At 42.1% G+C, this 16,901-nt stretch overlaps 2 protein-coding genes across 2 annotated transcripts in view; both read left to right on the top strand.

The window, feature by feature from the left end:
- The first annotated feature begins 314 nt into the window (after nt 1-314).
- Nucleotides 315-6,107, top strand: LOC311106027 (layilin-like). The gene is made up of 7 exons (XM_084148298.1): nt 315-460; nt 1,304-1,601; nt 2,462-2,619; nt 3,424-3,468; nt 4,411-4,497; nt 4,797-4,911; nt 5,228-6,107. The coding sequence occupies exons 1-7, from the start codon at nt 385-387 to the stop codon at nt 5,559-5,561; spliced, it is 1,113 nt and encodes a 370-aa protein (XP_084004424.1). The 5' UTR covers nt 315-384; the 3' UTR covers nt 5,562-6,107.
- A 5,731-nt stretch (nt 6,108-11,838) lies between these two features.
- LOC311106026 (serine/threonine-protein kinase SIK2-like) overlaps nt 11,839-16,901 on the top strand; it is a 55,757-nt gene continuing 50,694 nt past the window's right edge. Inside the window, exons 1-2 of the mRNA XM_084148297.1 lie at nt 11,839-12,264; nt 16,653-16,769. Of these exons, the coding sequence (XP_084004423.1) occupies nt 12,127-12,264; nt 16,653-16,769 (255 nt within the window). The 5' untranslated portion in view covers nt 11,839-12,126. The remainder of the gene's footprint in view (nt 12,265-16,652; nt 16,770-16,901) is intronic.

Below are 16,901 nucleotides of genomic sequence, written 5' to 3'. Positions count from 1 at the left end.
TCACTACTATACAGTTGTTCAATCCTATGTACATTTCTCTCGCTCAATATACCATACCATACAAAGACATCCATTCATTCCATTAGTCTCTCTCCCATTCTTATCAAATACATGTGACTTTGATTATTGTGTGGGTACAGCATGGAGTAGCCTAATTTCATTATGCCTTTATATGAGTCCTCCTTTAAATGTTTATCTTCGATGGACTTACTCATCATGAGCCATTCGCAGTAAGAGGGGTTTAAAAACGCTTTACCGGATCTTGCGAAAACACTTCGACCTAATTCTGATTGGACCATATCCCACTGTTTCCCTCTCTCAGGCTTTGACGGGTGGCCACGGATTTGCTCGAATTTACGCAAACGCTTTAGTGAAGATGAAGAAATGGATTTTATTAAACTGCTCGGGACTGTTCTCGCCGTTTTCTGCCACCCAGGATTCACCAAATTGGAACTCAATGGTGAGTGTTTACAAGGAAAAAATGTCAAACTTGTCAAAGCCCGTTGTCAAAAAGTAACGGTATGATTAACCAAAGTTATCTAATGCATGACAATATTGCGCCCTGTTGATTGTGCGAAAAAAAAATGTTGTTCTGTAGTGCCCAACGAAAGAAGAAAGATTTTGTACCACTAAAATGTTTAAATAGAACATTCAAACGTCACTCAAAGTCTGGTGCTTTTGTAGGCTAGATGGCAAAAACAGTCACTGCGATATTTCACTTCAATAGGCTTATACATTGCCCAGAGCAGGCTTTTTGGTTTGGTTTGTGTGTCGGAAACCTATGATTAGTTTTGAGATGGGATATTGTGCTCGCAAGTAGGCTACAGATTTAGAAGACCAATGTGGTATGTAATGGCCTAAAGGTAGTGCAAAAATCAAGGTGGGTCATATTACTTGAAAGATTAATCACTGTAGTTTGCAACATTATTAATAAAGGCCCTAATAATAGAGAAAATAAGACAGTAATAATACATAAATAATAACATGCAGCCTATTCATTGTGTTACATGCAAGCACTTATGAAAAACAATAAAACATTTCTTAAGCTTATGGCAATAGGCGTACATAAAATCAAGAGATCTTGCATATAGGCCTATTATCATGTAATTAATGTAGGCTAATATGTGTGCCATATGTCCTCACAGCTTACATAACAACTTGCAATGTTATTCCAATTAATTACCATTCTGATTTGCCATTCTTGATTAGCCATGATTAGATTTTCAATTTTGCAATTGAATTAGCAATTTCATTTTTCATTCTTGATTAGCAATATCTTGTTTTCCAATGCGATGCACTGTAGGCCAGAGGATCTGCCGGCGTGGAACAGAGCGACCCTGCTACAGGATCAACTACTTCCAGGACTCACGGCGGAGGGCGACCTTCGATGATGCCAGGCAGGCCTGCAGGACAGATGGGGGAGAGCTCCTCAGTATCGAGACTGACAATGAGCAGCGCCTGGTGGAGAGGTTCATCCAACAGTTGCAGGCCACTGATGGGGACTTCTGGATCGGGCTGCACAGAAGCCCACGCCACCGGGTGACTACCATAGGCTGCCCTTCGCAGTACTACTGGCTGGATGGCAGCAAGGCCAGATTCAGGTGTACTTGTGTTTTACTTTGGTTTCAAGTCTCCCTGTAGCAAAAAGTCTAGGAGATCCCTGCAGCTGTTGGCATGCACACCACAGGAAAATACAGAGCCATATAGATACCTCACATGACACACAGTAGTCTGAGAGTCATCAAAGAGCATCATGATGAACATATGTTGGTGTCTACATGCTTTGAGGGTCATTGCATATTTCATCTGTAAAATTTTAATTATCATGAATGTTGTGGTATCGGCAGTGTTGAGGAAGCTATTCTGGAAATATCGTTTACCAATTACTTCACACTGGAAGAAGTAAGCTACATTAAAGCTATCCTTACAAAATATAGTTTACTTAACTATAGTTACTTTGAAAAAGTAGTTTACTACATCCAAACTACTTTGTGAAAAATTATCATATGTAAATCTGTAATGTCATAGACAAGAAATTGCAAGAACAGATCACTGTAGTCAGATGTTAACAGAATGTGTAATTTATCCTATTAATCACAAAATAAAATCTTTCAAGTGAGAATTAGGCAGGTCTGAGGCCGAAAAAGAAAGGAAATGATTGCCTATTTCACCGATATTTTCTTTTCTTTTACAAAAAGAGTAGTGTGTAGTTCCAGTAGTTAGCTACACCACTACATGGCAAAAAAGTAATTAACTACTGAAAACACTACCTTGATTTGAATTTAGTTCAGCCACCAAACTACTGCAAAATGTAGTTAAATTACTAGTTGAACTACATGTAGTTCACTACTCCCTAACACTGGGTATCAGTAGGATGAGTGTCCATTTTTAGAAGCATGCTGTTGATTATCAGAGGATCTCTGATAGGGTTGTTGACCTATGGAAAACACGCTCGTTGCAGAAACTGGCATTGGGACGAGCCATCATGTGGCAACGAGATGTGTGTGGTGCTGTATCACCAGCCTTCTGCCCCCCCTGACGAAGGGGGGCACTTCATGTTCCAGTGGAACGATGACAACTGCAACACCAAGAACAATTTTGTCTGCAAGTACTCCGAAGGTGAACTGTACCCTGAACACGTTCTGAGTAGGCAAACGCTGTGGAACATTGCAGATAGAAATGTCATGAATAGAGCTGACATGATTCATTATTCTACATGTCAGAGAGTTATATTTGTTCTACATCATGTTTTTCTATCTGAACGTTCCACAACATTGTGCCCTGCTGAACATGGCCCCGGTGTCCTTGATAGTGTCCATATTTAGACATGAACAGATTAAACCAGGGTTGTATTCAATAGACAGCAAACAGAAGGAAAGGGACCAAAACAGGGAGGGACTACCTGAATTTGTCCAATAAGAATCTCTCGTTTTCATTGATGAAACGTTTTGTTACGGTTTGCAACAGGGTGCACTAATGAATTCGACCCATGTTACATTACATTTATCCAATCTCAATCCTGTAGTTTATCTCCGCTGAAGGAGATAATATTGTATGGTATGATTTTGATTATAAACTGGGTGGTTCGAGCCCTGAATGCTGATTGGCTGACAGCCGTGGTATATCAGACCGTATATCACGGGATGACAAAACATTTATTTGTACTGCTCTAATTACATTGGTAATCAGTTTATAATCGCAATAAGGCACCTCGGTTAAGGGCTGTATCCAGGCACTCTGCGTTGCGTCGTGCATAAGAACAGCCCTTAGCCGTGGTATATTGGCCATATACCACACCCACTTGGACCTTATTGCTTAATTGAATACCAGCTTATAAACAAGGAACCATAGAAAACATTATTCACAATCAAAATAGTCCATATTCATTTGCAGCTGATGATTGTCTCTTTCTCTATCTTACAGAAAAGTTGCCAGTGTTTACTGTGGCGTGGAATTCAATATACACAGGTAAACCCACCCCTGTAGCTAAGAAAACATTATGACTCTATGATATTTTAGAGTCCATTGGACCACAAAACATATGGTTGGTGCATATGTTACGGTAAATGTGTAAAATCGGGAAATCTATACATTTCCACACATTTAGCCTACCAGTGTGACAGTCTGATTTTACACATTTGCCGTAATACATAGATCAGTGATTGAGTCCATTCAATATAGGTAAAGGTCTGCATAAAAAAAGAGATCTAACGGTTATTTTTGTCCATCAATTTAGTGAGTTATATCTTCCCCTTACCTTCTTTAAGGTTCAGCAATTAGGCCTGGCTGTGTCCTATAGTAAGTGATGATTTCACTAAGTTACACTTACATAAAAGTGCTATTTATAAACATTTTTTGGACATTTTTTACAGAAACATTTAGATTTTCTAAGGTCAAATATGTGAATCCTTGAGATGCGTAATTTGTTGATACTGAGATCAACAGCTTGAACATTGTTATGACATCACCGTTCTCAATCTCCGAAGTGTCTATGAATAGGATGACATCTAGAGGTCAAGATTTATGAATCACAATATAATAGAATATAAGACAATAGAATAGAAAAACGTTATCAGAGTGCCATTGAATCAATCCTCTTCCCAGACAATAAAGGCTATGCATGACAAATACTGTATAGTACAGTTATAGTTTACCAGTGATGCTGCTTAAAATGGTTGCTCTGATTGAGTTTATTCCGAGGAGTTTCTTTCTAGTAGGCTGCTAATTTGCATAATTTGTACTTGTCTACCCATTGCTGCATCACACATGCTCAATCTTTCATCTCTGATGAAGACAAATGTTGCTTATTTTTAGTCTACATATCTATTTGGACAATATGACGTTTTTGGATATCAACCGAACTTACAGTGTCTGTCTATTTACAAGTTTTGTTCATGATCTATTTTCCAGTTGCCCCAATTATATCTCTAATGCCAAACCTACCATCAGCTACAGTGAGTGATGAGAAGACAAAAATAGGACTGTCTGAATCATCAGGTAAAAAATCTGCACTCTTCATGTCTATCGAGTTTGATCCTTGGTTATGCAATATTGTACATTGTGTGTCAAACACAATAAGTAATCTCCTCATTTATTTTCCAAAGTTGTTTCCAAAAGTATTCAAAGTGAGGTGCCAACTTACTGCCATTAGCCTGGTCCCAGATCTGTTTGTGCTATCATGTCAGCTCCTTGTCATTGACAATGAGTGACAAGGAGTTGGCATGATAGCACAAACAGATCTGGGACCAGGCTATAATGCCATTGTCTTACCTCTGGTGTTTTGATTCTCCCTGCAGTATCTCTTTCAGATAATGCCCTATTTGTCACCTACATTCTATTTGCCACTATCCCTATTCTACTGCTGCTGCTTGTGGCTACAGGAGTCTTCTGCTATAAACGGGCCGTCAAAAGGTAATACTTATTTGCTTCATTAAATAATAACAGGGAATAATACATTTCGTACTATAGGCACCTTTCAAGGTCACCTAACATTATTTAAAAGTATGTAAAAAAAAATCAAAAAATGACACAGATAAGAGGGGCAAAACAGAGGAAGCTCACAAGAGGGCTTGCGAAACATAATCAACATCAGACATCACAGAGCATAAGATAGCCTTAAGAGATGTTTTGTTTTGAGGTGGTTTTGAATGCCGTATATGGCAATGCTGGAGGTGTTTGTGGCTCACTACATGCCTCTGTAACTGATAGTGTAACTGTCTTTATGCAGGAGAAAGTCTCAAACAGACAGCTACCCTGAGCAAGAGCAATGGGGTACAATGTCCACAGCGGCCTGCAACATCCAAGTACCCTATGCCTACCAGGACATCACCAAGTTTCAACCAGCCAATCTGCAGAGCATGGCACCTGAAACAATCAAGAAGATGTCCTTCTGTGCCTCCTCCTCTTTTGATTCCCAGTGTGATGATTACGAGAATGTTTCAAACAAGGAGACAGTGACAGATAGTGGCTTTGTGACCAATGACATCTATGAGGCCTGCCAAGACCAGGGTCGGCACTATCTCAACGAGACTGGATGGGTGGAGAATGAGATCTATGAGTAATGTTGCTGTCCTGCAGTGCCTCTCTCTTTACCACATGTCCATTGGGCCATCTGGGCATCTGACTGTTGTTGTCTCCATTCATCTTTCATATCTCCTGCTGGTGGGTTGTATGGCATCATGTGACATGAGACAGGATGGACAGATCCTGTGTGGTATTATAAAGTGTTCGCTTTAGGGTACGTCCATTAACCGTACAAAGAAGCCCCATTTGAGGCTTCCTGTGTGGAAGCTGATGTCAGGGAACAGGACAATATCTTCGGAAGCTCGGATGACAGAAGTCTGACCCCACGATACCTCTGAGCAATGGTCTCCCCCGCCTGCAAGAGATGATCCACCAATTATGTTTACCAAAGCCTCCACTGTTATGACACCAATTTGAGCTGGCTGGATATAGTCTTTAATGTGCCTTGTCATGGCTACACCAAAGTCCTGGTTGAATAACAGTGTGTAGCATTAGTTTATTTGCCTATTCCTATGTCTTCATCTGATAAACATTGTAGGATAATAGTGAAGACATCAAAACTATGAAATAACACATATGGAATCATGTAGTAACCAAAAAGGTATTAAACAAATCAAAATATATTTTATATTTGAGATTCTTCAAATAGCCACCCTTTGCCTTGATGACAGCTTTGCACACTCTTGGCATTTTCTCAACCAGCTTCATGAGGTAGTCACCTGGAATGCATTTCAATTAACAGGTGTGCCTTCTTAAAAGTTAATTTGTGGAATTTCTTTCCTTCTTAATGTGTTTGAGCCAATCAGTTGTGTTGTGACAAGGTAGGGGGGTATACAGAAGATAGCCCTATTTGGGAAAAGACCAAGTCCATATTATGGCAAGAACAGCTCAAATAAGCAAAGAGAAACAACAGTCAAATCAAATCAAATCAAATTTTATTGGTCACATGCGCCGAATACAACAGGTGCAGACATTACAGTGAAATGCTTACTTACAGCCCTTAACCAACAGTGCATTTATTTTAAACAAAAAAGTAAGAATAAAACAACAACAAAAAAGTGTTGAGAAAAAAAGAGCAGAAGTAAAATAAAGTGACAGTAGGGAGGCTATATATACAGTAAAATAAAGTGACAGTAGGGAGGCTATATATACAGGGGGGTACCGTTGCAGAGTCAATGTGCGGGGGCACCGGCTAGTTGAGGTAGTTGAGGTAATATGTACATGTGGGTAGAGTTAAAGTGACTATGCATAAATACTTACTTAACAGAGTAGCAGCAGCGTAAAAAGGATGGGGTGGGGGGGCAGTGCAAATGCAAATAGTCCGGGTAGCCATGATTAGCTGTTCAGGAGTCTTATGGCTTGGGGGTAGAAGCTGTTGAGAAGTCTTTTGGACCTAGACTTGGCACTCCGGTACCGCTTGCCGTGCGGTAGCAGAGAGAACAGTCTATGACTAGGGTGGCTGGAGTCTTTGACAATTTTGAGGGCCTTCCTCTGACACCGCCTGGTATAGAGGTCCTGGATGGCAGGGAGCTTTGCCCCAGTGATGTACTGGGCCGTACGCACTACCCTCTGTAGTGCCTTGCGGTCAGAGGCCAAGCAGTTGCCATACCAGGCGGTGATGCAACCAGTCAGGATGCTCTCGATGGTGCAGCTGTAGAATTTTTTGAGGATCTGAGGACCCATGCCAAATCTTTTTAGTCTCCTGAGGGGGAATAGGCTTTGTCGTGCCCTCTTCACGACTGTCTTGGTGTGTTTGGACCATGATAGTTCGTTGGTGATGTGGACACCAAGGAACTTGAAGCTCTCAACCTGTTCCACTACAGCCCCGTCGATGAGAATGGGGGCGTGCTCAGTCCTCTTTTTTTTCCTGTAGTCCACAATCATCTCCTTTGTCTTGGTCACGTTGAGGGAGAGGTTGTTGTCCTGGCACCACACGGCCAGATCTCTGACCTCCTCCCTATAGGCTGTCTCATCGTTGTCGGTGATCAGGCCTACCACTGTTGTGTCGTCGGCAAACTTAATGATGGTGTTGGAGTCGTGCCTGGCCATGCAGTCATGGGTGAACAGAGAGTACAGGAGGGGACTGAGCACGCACCCCTGAGGGGCCCCCGTGTTGAGGATCAGTGTGGCAGATGTGTTGTTACCTACCCTTACCACCTGGGGGCGGCCCGTCAGGAAGTCCAGGATCCAGTTGCAGAGGGAGGTGTTTAGTCCCAGGATCCTTAGCTTAGTGATGATCTTAGAGGGCACTATGGTGTTGAATGCTGAGCTGTAGTCAATGAATAGCATTCTCACGTAGGTGTTCCTCTTGTCCAGGTGGGAAAGGGCAGTGTGGAGTGCGATAGAGATTGCATCATCTGTGGATCTGTTGGGGCGGTATGCAAATTGGAGTGGGTCTAGGGTTTCTGGGATTATGCTGTTGATGTGAGCCATGACCAGTCTTTCAAAGCACTTCATGGCTACAGACGTCAGTGCTACGGGTCGGTAGTCATTTAGGCAGGTTATCTTAGAGTTCTTGGGCACGGGGACTATGGTGGTCTGCTTGAAACATGTTGGTATTACAGACTCAGTCAGGGACATGTTGAAAATGTCAGTGAAGACACTTGCCAGTTGGTCAGCACATGCTCGGAGTACACGTCCTGGTAATCCGTCTGGCCCTGCGGCCTTGTGAATGTTGACCTGCTTAAAAGTCTTACTCACATCGGCTACGGAGAGCGTGATCACATAGTCGTCCGGAACAGCTGGTGCTCTCATGCATGCTTCAGTGTTGCTTGCCTCGAAGCGAGCATAGAAGTGGTTTAGCTCGTCTGGTAGGCTTGTGTCACTGGGCAGCTCGCGGCTGTGCTTCCCTTTGTAGTCTGTAATAGTTTTCAAGCCCTGCCACATCCGACGAGCGTCAGAGCCAGTGTAGTATGATTCAATCTTAGACCTGTATTGACTCTTTGCCTGTTTGATGGTTCGTCGGAGGTCATAGCGGGATTTCTTATAAGCGTCCGGGTTAGAGTCCCGTTCCTTGAAAGCGGCAGCTCTACCCTTTAGCTCAGTGCGGATGTTTCCTGTAATCCATGGCTTCTGGTTGGGGTATGTACGTACGGTCACTGTGGGGACGACATCATCGATGCACTTATTGATGAAGCCAGTGACTGATGTGGTGTACTCCTCAATGCTGTCTGAAGAATCCCGGAACATGTTCCAGTCTGTGCTAGCAAAACAGTCCTGTAGCTTAGCATCTGCGTCATCTGACCACTTTTTTATTAACCGAATCACTGGTGCTTCCTGCTTCAGTTTTTGCTTATAAGCAGGAATCAGGAGGATAGAGTTATGGTCAGATTTGCCAAATGGAGGGCGAGGGAGAGCTTTGTATGCGTCTCTGTGTGTGGAGTAAAGGTGGTCTAGAGTTTTTTTCCCTCTGGTTGCACATTTAACATGCTGGTAGAAATTAGGTAGAACGGATTTAAGTTTCCCTGCATTAAAGTCCCCGGCTACTAGGAGCGCTGCATCTGGATGAGCGTTTTCCTGTTGATTAATGGCCTTGTACAACTCATTCAGTGCAATCTTAATGCCAGCATTGGTTTGTGGTGGTAAATAGACAGCTATGAAAAATATAGATGAAAACTCTCTTGGTAAATAGTGTGGTCTACAGCTTATCATAAGATACTCTACCTCAGGCGAGCAAAACCTCGAGACTTCCTTAGTATTTGATTTTGTGCACCAGCTGTTGTTTACAAATATACACAGACCGCCGCCCCTTGTCTTACCGGAGTCTGCCGTTCTGTCCTGTCGATGTAGCGTATAGCCTGCTAGCTGAATGTTATCATTGTTGTCGTTCAGCCACGACTCCGTGAAACATAAGATATTACAGTTTTTAATGTCCCGTTGGTAGGATAACCGTAATCTTAAATCGTCAATTTTATTCTCAAAAGATTGAACGTTGGCTAATAGGATTGATGGGAGAGGCAGTCCATCATTACTTTAAGACATGAAGGTCAGTCAATACGTAACATTTCAATAACTTTTAAAGTTTCTTCAAGTGCAGTCGCAAAAACCATCAAGCGCTATGATGAAACTGGCTCTCATGAGGACCGCCACAGGAATGGAAGACCCAGAGTTACCTCTGCTACAGAAGATAAGTTCATTAGAGTTACCAGCCTCAGAAATTGCAGCCCAAATAAATGCTTCACAGAGTTCAAGTAACAGACACATCTCAACATCAACTCTTCAGAGGGGACTGTGTGAATCAGGCCTTCATGGTCGAATCGCTGCAAAGAAACCACTATTAAAGGACACCAATAAGAAGGAGAGACCTGCTTGGGCCAAGAAACAAGCAATGGACATTAGACTGGTGGAAATGTGTCTTTGATCTGGAGTCCACATTTTTTATTTTTGGTTCAAACCGCCATGTCTTTGTGAGACCGTAAAGCATGGAGGAGGAGGTGTTATGGTGTGGGGGTGCTTTGCTGGTGACACGGTCTGTGATTTATTTAGAATTCAAGGCACACTTAACCAGCATGGCTACCACAGCATTCTGCAGCGATACGCCATCCCATCTGGTTTGGGCTTAGTGGGGCTATCATTTGTTTTTCAACAGGACAATGACCCAACACACCTCCAGGCTGTGTAAGGGCTATTTTACCAAGAAGGAGAGTGATGGAGTGCTGCATCAGATGACCTGGCCTCCACAATCCCCCGACCTCAACCAAATTGAGATGGTTTGGGATGAGTCAGACTGCAGACTGAAGAAAAAGCAGCCAACAAGTGCTCAGCATATGTGGGAAGTCCTTCAAGACTGTTAGAAAAGCATTCCAGCTGAAGCTGGTTGAGAGAATGCCAAGAGTGTACAAAGCTGTCATCAAGGCAAAGGGTGGCAATTTGAAGAATCTCAAATATAAAATATATTTTGTTTTGTTTAACACTTTGTTGGTTACTACATGATTCCATATGTGTTATTTCATAGTTTTGATGTCTTCACTATTATCCTACAATGTAAAAAAATGTAAAAATAAAGAAAAACCCGTGAATGAGTGAGTAGGTGTGTCCAAACTTTTGACTGGTACTGTACATGTTTTGCGTACATTGTAGATTCAAGTGGGGCTGACTAAAGTGTTGTGAAAAAGTAGTCTAACGAGCTAAAGCTGAGTGTTCTTGGAGGATGTCTGACAGGAAATGCCGAAAGCACATCTGGAACTCGCACATCCAGGAAATCTAGCAGTGACAGCAGAGGCTTTTGGGGTGCTGCGCTCAACAGTTTTCCATGTAAGGCTGTCACGATAGGTTAATTAACAAAACATGTACTTGCTGGACATGTAGGCCTAAATGGGTCACTGATCTGGCCACAAATAAAGCCTATGAATGACATGCATAAGTGTTTTTTTTATTTTTATGTTTTATATGCCTTTATTGTGTTTTTGTGTACAAGAAGACAGAAAAATAGACAATTTATAAGTCATAAAACATTTGGTAAGATATACTTTACTGTACTATTGCAAACAGTACTTACTTATGGTTTCCATATTGTTTGTTTGACCAGCAGGTGGTACTGTTTCATGTAATCTTTTAACTGTCTTTCCATTGGTCTCGAACTCCAGCAGCTTCACTCAAATTTTATGTTGATCGCTATATGTGCAATGGGTGTGTTAAAAAAGATGATAATAATTTGTTCATAATCTGTCATATTATATTATTATTCTCAAACAAATTGACACGGCATAATAACCTGTATCCAAAATGTACAAACCTGAATTGCAGAACACACACCATCCAGCATAATCCAAATTAATGTTTGCTGTTTCGTGCATAGCTGGGGAAACCTGGCAAGCATCTCACACTGTCCATTCTCAAAATGTATGATTATTTTACTACAGCCTTAAAGGGCAAATGCAACCAACAAAAGTTATAATAAAATGTATTTGTGGTTGCATTACTTGCATGCATAATTTCCTTTGTGCATGAACATACATATGTTCCATAGTCAGAGGCCAGCTGCACACATAACTTTACATATCAAAACAACATGCATGCATGGAGTAATTTGCTAGCATAAATGTACATAAATAATGCACCAGTCCAGTCCCTGCACGTTGACTCAGAGTAACAAAAGCTTTATCTGTGCACCTGCAGGCCAAACTTTAAAGTCAACTATCCACTCAGGGCCGCGAGCAAACAGATTTCAGAATAGCAATGTTACCGGTTGACGTAAGAGGTGGGTCCAGTTACCTTGGAAATGAATTGGCACTGAAGCGTTGAACCGCTTCAGAGACCCGCCCCCTGTACAAATACCCCATGGCTCTGACGTCAATGTACGTCAACGAGAGAATATGATGCCTCCTGCAAGTCAACTCCTGTACTTTAGCTAATATAGATAGCTAGCTGAAATATTATAGCTCTATTGTATTGGAGAACGTGGCGTGACAGCCGTAAATGTCCTCTGTCGTCTCGTTGGTCTGAAGGGTCGTTAAAGTTCAAACTGTCTGGGCGACCGAGAATTGTACTTCGTCTATTTTGAATAGACACATTTTAGCGGGCGGTTTGTTTTCCCTTCCTTGTTATCTGTAGGCTCAAGTCGCGAACCCCTGCCTCCTCACCCCAAACCACATTTAATACAGCATGGTCATGCCTGACAATCACCAAAAACCGATGGTCCGGGGTCCTGTCCGAGTGGGCTTCTACGATATCGAACGTACTCTGGGAAAGGGTAATTTCGCCGTTGTGAAGCTGGCTAGACATCGCATTACCAAGACCGAGGTAAGTGCTGAGCAAACTAGCTAGCTGGCTAGCATGTTAAGTAACAGTGAGCTACAGTAAGCGTGTGATTTTCTTGCAAAGGGCACTAACCTTGCCTTTTAACTGACAAGCTAGTTAACGTTACTTGCCCCCTGTATTGCAGCTGTGAGTTAGCCAGCTATCTAAATTTATATTTGCACATTTATTCTGTAGTTAACTCATTCTGTTCACATTTGACATTGACATATTTAGACTATTTCACACCTAGCTAGCTTGCTTTGTTGCAAACACAGTAGTCTCCTTTTTTTGCTAAGCTTTTGACCCACACATGAAGAAAGCTATAGACTAGTACCAGCTGATGTAACTTGTTAATCAAAACTGTCTGACTGTGGTTAACTAGTAAAATTGGGTGTCACCCAGTTTTAGATGTAGCTAACGTTAGCCTAACGGTGAAGCTGATTCATGTGTGTGTTTATTCCATGAGAGCCACATTATCCCATCACTTTGTAACCTCAATGTTGTGCAATACACTGCCTTTCTTTGACCATGGATCATTACATTGCTTCATTACTCTCACTAACAATTGTGTGCAGTTTGTATAACATTATGTATAATGTGGTCAACAAGCCACCCATAGACCAGGGTTTCCCAAACTCGGTCCTGGGGCCCCCCTTGCGTGCACGTTTTGGTTTTCGCCCTATTACTACAAAGCTGATTCAAATAACCAACTCATCATCAAGCTTTGATTATTTGAATTTGACTGGTGTAAACAACCACATAAATATCTAGGGCATGCAGCATGGCATTACTGCATTGGTTACATAACCCAATAATAATGTGATTTTGTTGCCTCTTCTTGGGACAATCACTGTGGAGCTGCTGTGTACATACTCCATTCACAGACACTAATAGCCCTTGATCATGACTCTCAGTTCCATTACATTACACATAAGTCATTGGACGAAGGCGTCTTCTGTACAGGGGTGTTTTGTTGAGCCTCGACGCTTGCTCTAAACCTTAACACGCATCGCTTGCGGAGTGGTTTTGGAAACCTAAGGAACGTATCTTTCATATCAGCAATAAATAATTTTCAAGAAACAAAAGGTTAAATTACTACACACCTTTATAGGGTTCCCACACTTCCATATTACAGCGCTGGTTTACGGAAACAGAGGGAAGACAGGGTGGACTAGGGAGAGGCTATACAGACACGCCTGGTGCCCAAATTGTTGACGTATGTTGCGCAGTTGAGAGTCGAGTGGAGATGAATGGATTCGGTTTAGTCAGTCCTCCTGATGAGCCCTTCCCAGCTATTTAGTTTATGCTGTCTAGCTGGCAACAACCGCAGCATGGCGCTAGTTAAAACTTGTAAAAGAAAGTGATGTTTGTTTCGATGGGCGAAGGAGAAATAACTTGTAGCTAGGGCTGGCACAATTATTGTATAATCGTGTAACCGACAATTATGGACAATAACCGCGAACGAAACAATTTCTTGGCCATAATCGTCTTACTACTCTTTTCAGGAGAAGGGGGGATTCAACATTATATTTAGTATATATAGTTTACCCAATAACACTTATTCATTTTTACATGAAGTGGGTAAAGTTGTTAATAATTTTATAATCAGAATGGCACGGTCGGGAGGAGAAGCATCATTTCCAAAAGTTCCAAGCGGTCAAAACCATTCGTTTTGGAGACAGGGGTGTCACCAAAGCTGTTATTTATTCAGTAGGTATGTCGCAGCAAATCTTCTAAGATGCATTCAAAGCTAAAACACATTTTTCTACTAAAATGACAATTATGACAATAACCGTGGCCATTTGCATGACAATTAGGCCTAACCGGTACCCAAAATCCATAATCATCACAGCCCTACTTATAGAATTGGTCACCATCTGGATGTCACCGTGATATGCCAATTAGCTAACATAACGAGGTCGTATCGATGTGCTTCCCACTGTTTTTCTTCACCAGGCAACTGTATCACGTCGCTGGTGGTAGCTAACGTGGCCAATTTGTTCCATCCCACTTGATTATATTTTGAGTAGGATAGCAGCCTTCCTTGAGAAATAACTTGTAATATTGGTAGTCACCGTGATACAGTCTACTGCTCAATGGGAGAGTTTGCGCTGCAAGCCGGCAACACAACATCACGGGGCACAGTGTGTCCTTAGTTCCTGCTTGCCGACTAATGCCGAGCACTGCTGTCCTGCAGGAAGGAGAGGGAAGTAGCTAGATAGTCTCTCTCGTCAGACTTTTCTCTTAAAGCAAAACAGAGTTGGTGAAATAATGAAGGATCTAGAATAGGCCAATGCAATGTCATACTTTTAAAAAAGAAAGACATATGTGATACTTTTATAAATGGATTCTTTGAGGATGTGTATGGAGCCGAGTAGATCTTATAGTTTCTATAAAATTGCATTTGAAGTTTGGATTGAATCACACGACTGGAATCATCATCAATGTCCAGAACACAATGAGCTTTCTATTCCACTGCGATTACACAGGGGAACTAGTAATCATTGTGACTGAGCTCGTTTTTAACACAGATGGGTCATCTTTCTTCATTAGCTTTGAGCTCACAGAGCTCTCGAAGGTGCAACATAAAACATATTTTGTCACTGAAACTTGGAGTCCTGTGCTGTTCCTCTGTTGAATGTAGCCAATGTATCTATATAGCTAGTCAGTGGCACCGTTTCTCAGATAAGCAAGCGAGTCACACGGGTCAGTTCAAAGATCAACATAAGCCCGCCTACGTGTTGAAACGGTCGAGGAATAACATTATGTGACACCATCTGCCACAGATGAATACAAATTGATGACCATTACGGCATGTGACGTGAGTCATAAGCATGCAGAGACAGGACAGTACAGTGCTTAGAATGACCCTCACTGTATTTTATGTTGTGAGGCTGCTGAAGCCACTGAACATAGGTCTACTCTGCTGCTCTCCCTCTGACCTTCATGTTGTCCAGACCCTCCATATCCAAGGTGTGTCCCAAATGTCACCCTATTCCCTATGTAGTGCACTACTTTTGACCAGGGCCCATAGGTCTGCTCAAAAGTATTGCACTATGTTGGAAATGGTGTGCCATTTGGGATGAAATCCTAGCCTATCCATGTTGTGTGAAATCAATCTGTCAGTAGGATAACGATGGGAGAACTGGGGTGTACGAACCAAACGGAAGCGAACAGAAGCAAACGGCAAACGACCTACATTCATTTGTCCAATAGAAACTCTTGTTTTCGTTGCGAAACGTGTTCTGTTACAAAACGTCTTGCAACTGTTTGCTATGGTGTGCAATAATGATTACACCCCTATCCATCTCCTGTCGTTCCACTTTTTCATTGGTTTCTTTCATTACCTAGGACTGTTAGGTTAGTTCAGTAGTTACTCATATCGTCTTTGTGATCTTGCGATCAGTCGGACCTCAGTTCATGAATGCCCCCGACCTTACTTGACGACCTTGTAGTGGCTGGCAGTAGGCCTAATGCCTCCATCACACTGACAGTGTCATTGCCTTTTGGTGCAACAGAAGTACATTCATTTCCAATGGAACACTGCATTTGCCTTGCAGCATTGCGTTGCAGAGGCAGTTGCAGTGCGTTCTGTGACGCACATACGTTGGATATCTCGAACGTATGCATCAAATTGTAATCGTACACAGCTTGACAGAAATGGTTGCAGAAGGTGAATGTGTTGCACACGTATCCAGATGATGCTGTGCACCATTTTGCGCAATTACGGTATAGGTGTGATCGAGGTGTAAATGTCTAATATTTATAACGAAGAGCGAGAGGAGCGTTCGTGTAGTGTTGTGGATCTAATCAAGCATTTTATTGGGTAAGATTAGTGTGGAATGATTAAAGGCCTCCCCTCGCTCTTGTTTACTCCCAGAGCTTGGCTCGCAGACATTTGGATCTCTTCAAGTCCTGGTGATGAAATGCTGTTTATGAGAGCGAGACTTGGGATATTGCATGTTATCATGACATGGACACTGTTAATCAACTCTCGCAAGGATGAAGAAATTGCCTGTTTTCCAGCAGCTTCTGCTAGTGCTTGCCCCCCTTACCTCACACCCAGTGTGGATGACAGAATATAAAAGCTGTTTATGATTTCTTCCAGCAAACAGTTTTTTGTGTGCAAAAGAGAGCATTTGAGGAGGTTTTTTGTCTGTGCTTGCCTTGCAAGAACTGAGAGTGCTGTGGAATTATATTATGGAGAGATAGGCCTACTGCTTGCCACTTTTGCCTCTGACTTTCTTCGAATTCTCTGCCTCAGTCTAAGCGACACTTTAAAATGTAGGCCTACAAAAAAGTGTTTTTATTTTCCTTTACACCAAAAGACCTCAAGGGAATCCTTTGAAAGTTTTGTCCAGGGACTCATCACTGTATTCTGTGTTCCACAGGTTGCCATTAAAATCATTGACAAGAGCCAACTAGATGCTGTGAACCTGGAGAAGATCTACCGGGAGGTACAGATCATGAAAATGTTGGACCACCCGCACATCATCAAGTTGTACCAGGTAAGCCGCTCCTCTTAAAACACCAGTATACAAAATACATTCCCTTTTTATTTGATCCTCTGGGATTTGTATAAATTTGCAACGCCTACGGTCATTCAGGACATTTTCTAATGGGTGAGCAAACATCTCCAA

This window comes from Coregonus lavaretus (genome assembly GCF_964263955.1).
Source record: "Coregonus lavaretus genome assembly, chromosome: 30".
Taxonomy (NCBI): Eukaryota; Metazoa; Chordata; class Actinopteri; order Salmoniformes; family Salmonidae; genus Coregonus; species Coregonus lavaretus.
The sequence above is the reverse complement of the archived record's forward strand: the minus strand, read 5'-3'. Positions and strand labels throughout refer to the sequence as shown.